Consider the following 1,405-nt stretch of genomic DNA (forward strand, 5'->3'; position numbering starts at 1 on the left):
TATTATTATTATTATTATTATTATTATTATTATTATTGTTATTATTAATATTGTTTGTGTATTACTTTGTTATTTGTTTATTTTTTTCATATATTTTCATGTTAAATTACTGATTTAAAGACTGTTTGTACGTTCTTAAATTTTGAAAAAAGGGCCATAAGGAACTATTGTAGCACGGTTGTCAATAAAGTTTTGCAGACTCTTTTGACGTTGTTAAAACATGCGCATGCGTACTAGCTCAGTTGAGTACTGCATAGCAGAATCCCGCTGCCGCTGTGGAGTGTTCAGGAATGTGAGTCACTCACTTGTAAATGTCTTGAAGACCGAGGGGTTGTCTAGTCTGTAGTCATTGTTTAGTGAGTAAATCAAATGCGGCTGTGTTCTTTTAACTCCACAGCTTTTGAACTCATGGCTCCAGAGACATGAGGGACGCTGTCTAACCCGTCGAGGCGTTGCTTTACCCGGGTCGCCATGGCTTCTTTAACTGTCAGCTTGGCGGCTCAGAACATTCAGGGGCATCGCAAGTCCTTCTCTCTGCTCTTCTATCGGGCTGTGCGGGACCTGAAACCGGTCTGGATGCTGGAGGACATGCGGACGATGGAGACTTTTTATCAGGAAGACGACGCCAGCCAAAGGATTTATACCCCGTCGGAGGCGTTGCTCTACGCTGTAGTCCATGACCACCAGGCGTACGCCCAGTACCTGCTCAACCGCTACACCGAGGAAGCGCTAGCAAAGCCCGGGGAGCGCTTCTGCTGCTGCCCGTCCTCCGCCCCACACCTGACCATGGCTGTCCGCTACGACAGGCGCTACATTCTTGGCCTTATCTTACAGGGGATCCACCGGATACCCAGCGGGGCCTCTTACACGGACCGAGCTGGGTGTTTTCACTTGGAGGACGGGAGAACCCCTTTACATCTGGCCTGCGAGCTCATGCGGCCCGAGGCGGTCATCATGCTGTTGGGGAACGGAGCGTCCCCGCACGCCCTGGACCACAGCGGCTTGACGCCGCTGGATGTCATTCTGGAAAAACTCAGGGACTCTAATGAGGTGAACGTCGGGGGGAGAAGGCAGTGTCTGGACAACCTGCTCATGTTCATGCCAAAGGTCCACTTTAAGATGAAGGGGGCTCTGAGCAGAGAGCCCGAGCGCTGGAGCGAACTGCTGGGGGAGGAGACGTACAAGTACCTGGCCGAAAGAAGCCCGGCGCCGCTGCTCCTTGCTGCTATGCAGACTATCCTGAGGCAGCTGAGCCCTGCGACCTTCCCGGACAGCCTGCATGAGCTGCCCATCCCCTCCTCCCTTAAACCATCCGGTCTGCCCGTGACACAGCGGGACAGGCAGAGGGTTTAGCATTAGTGTGACATGACATGAAGCATGCTCCAGTATGAACACTGTTCTATTT

The 1,405-nt window shown here is 51.2% G+C and overlaps 1 protein-coding gene across 1 annotated transcript; it reads left to right on the forward strand.

Annotated features, from left to right (window-relative positions):
* The first annotated feature begins 255 nt into the window (after positions 1-255).
* zgc:112001 (uncharacterized protein LOC550384 homolog) lies at positions 256-1,399 on the forward strand. The gene is made up of 2 exons (XM_034899945.1): positions 256-292; positions 398-1,399. The coding sequence occupies exon 2, from the start codon at positions 472-474 to the stop codon at positions 1,351-1,353; it is 882 nt and encodes a 293-aa protein (XP_034755836.1). The 5' UTR covers positions 256-292; positions 398-471; the 3' UTR covers positions 1,354-1,399.
* Positions 1,400-1,405: the final 6 nt, after the last annotated feature.

This window comes from Etheostoma cragini, chromosome 18, assembly GCF_013103735.1.
Source record: "Etheostoma cragini isolate CJK2018 chromosome 18, CSU_Ecrag_1.0, whole genome shotgun sequence".
NCBI lineage: Eukaryota > Metazoa > Chordata > Actinopteri > Perciformes > Percidae > Etheostoma > Etheostoma cragini.

Excerpts from the sequence above, each read along its gene's own strand:
- zgc:112001 (XM_034899945.1), top strand. The coding sequence starts at position 472 with ATGGCTTCTTTAACTGTCAGCTTGGCGGCTCAGAACATTCAGGGGCAT.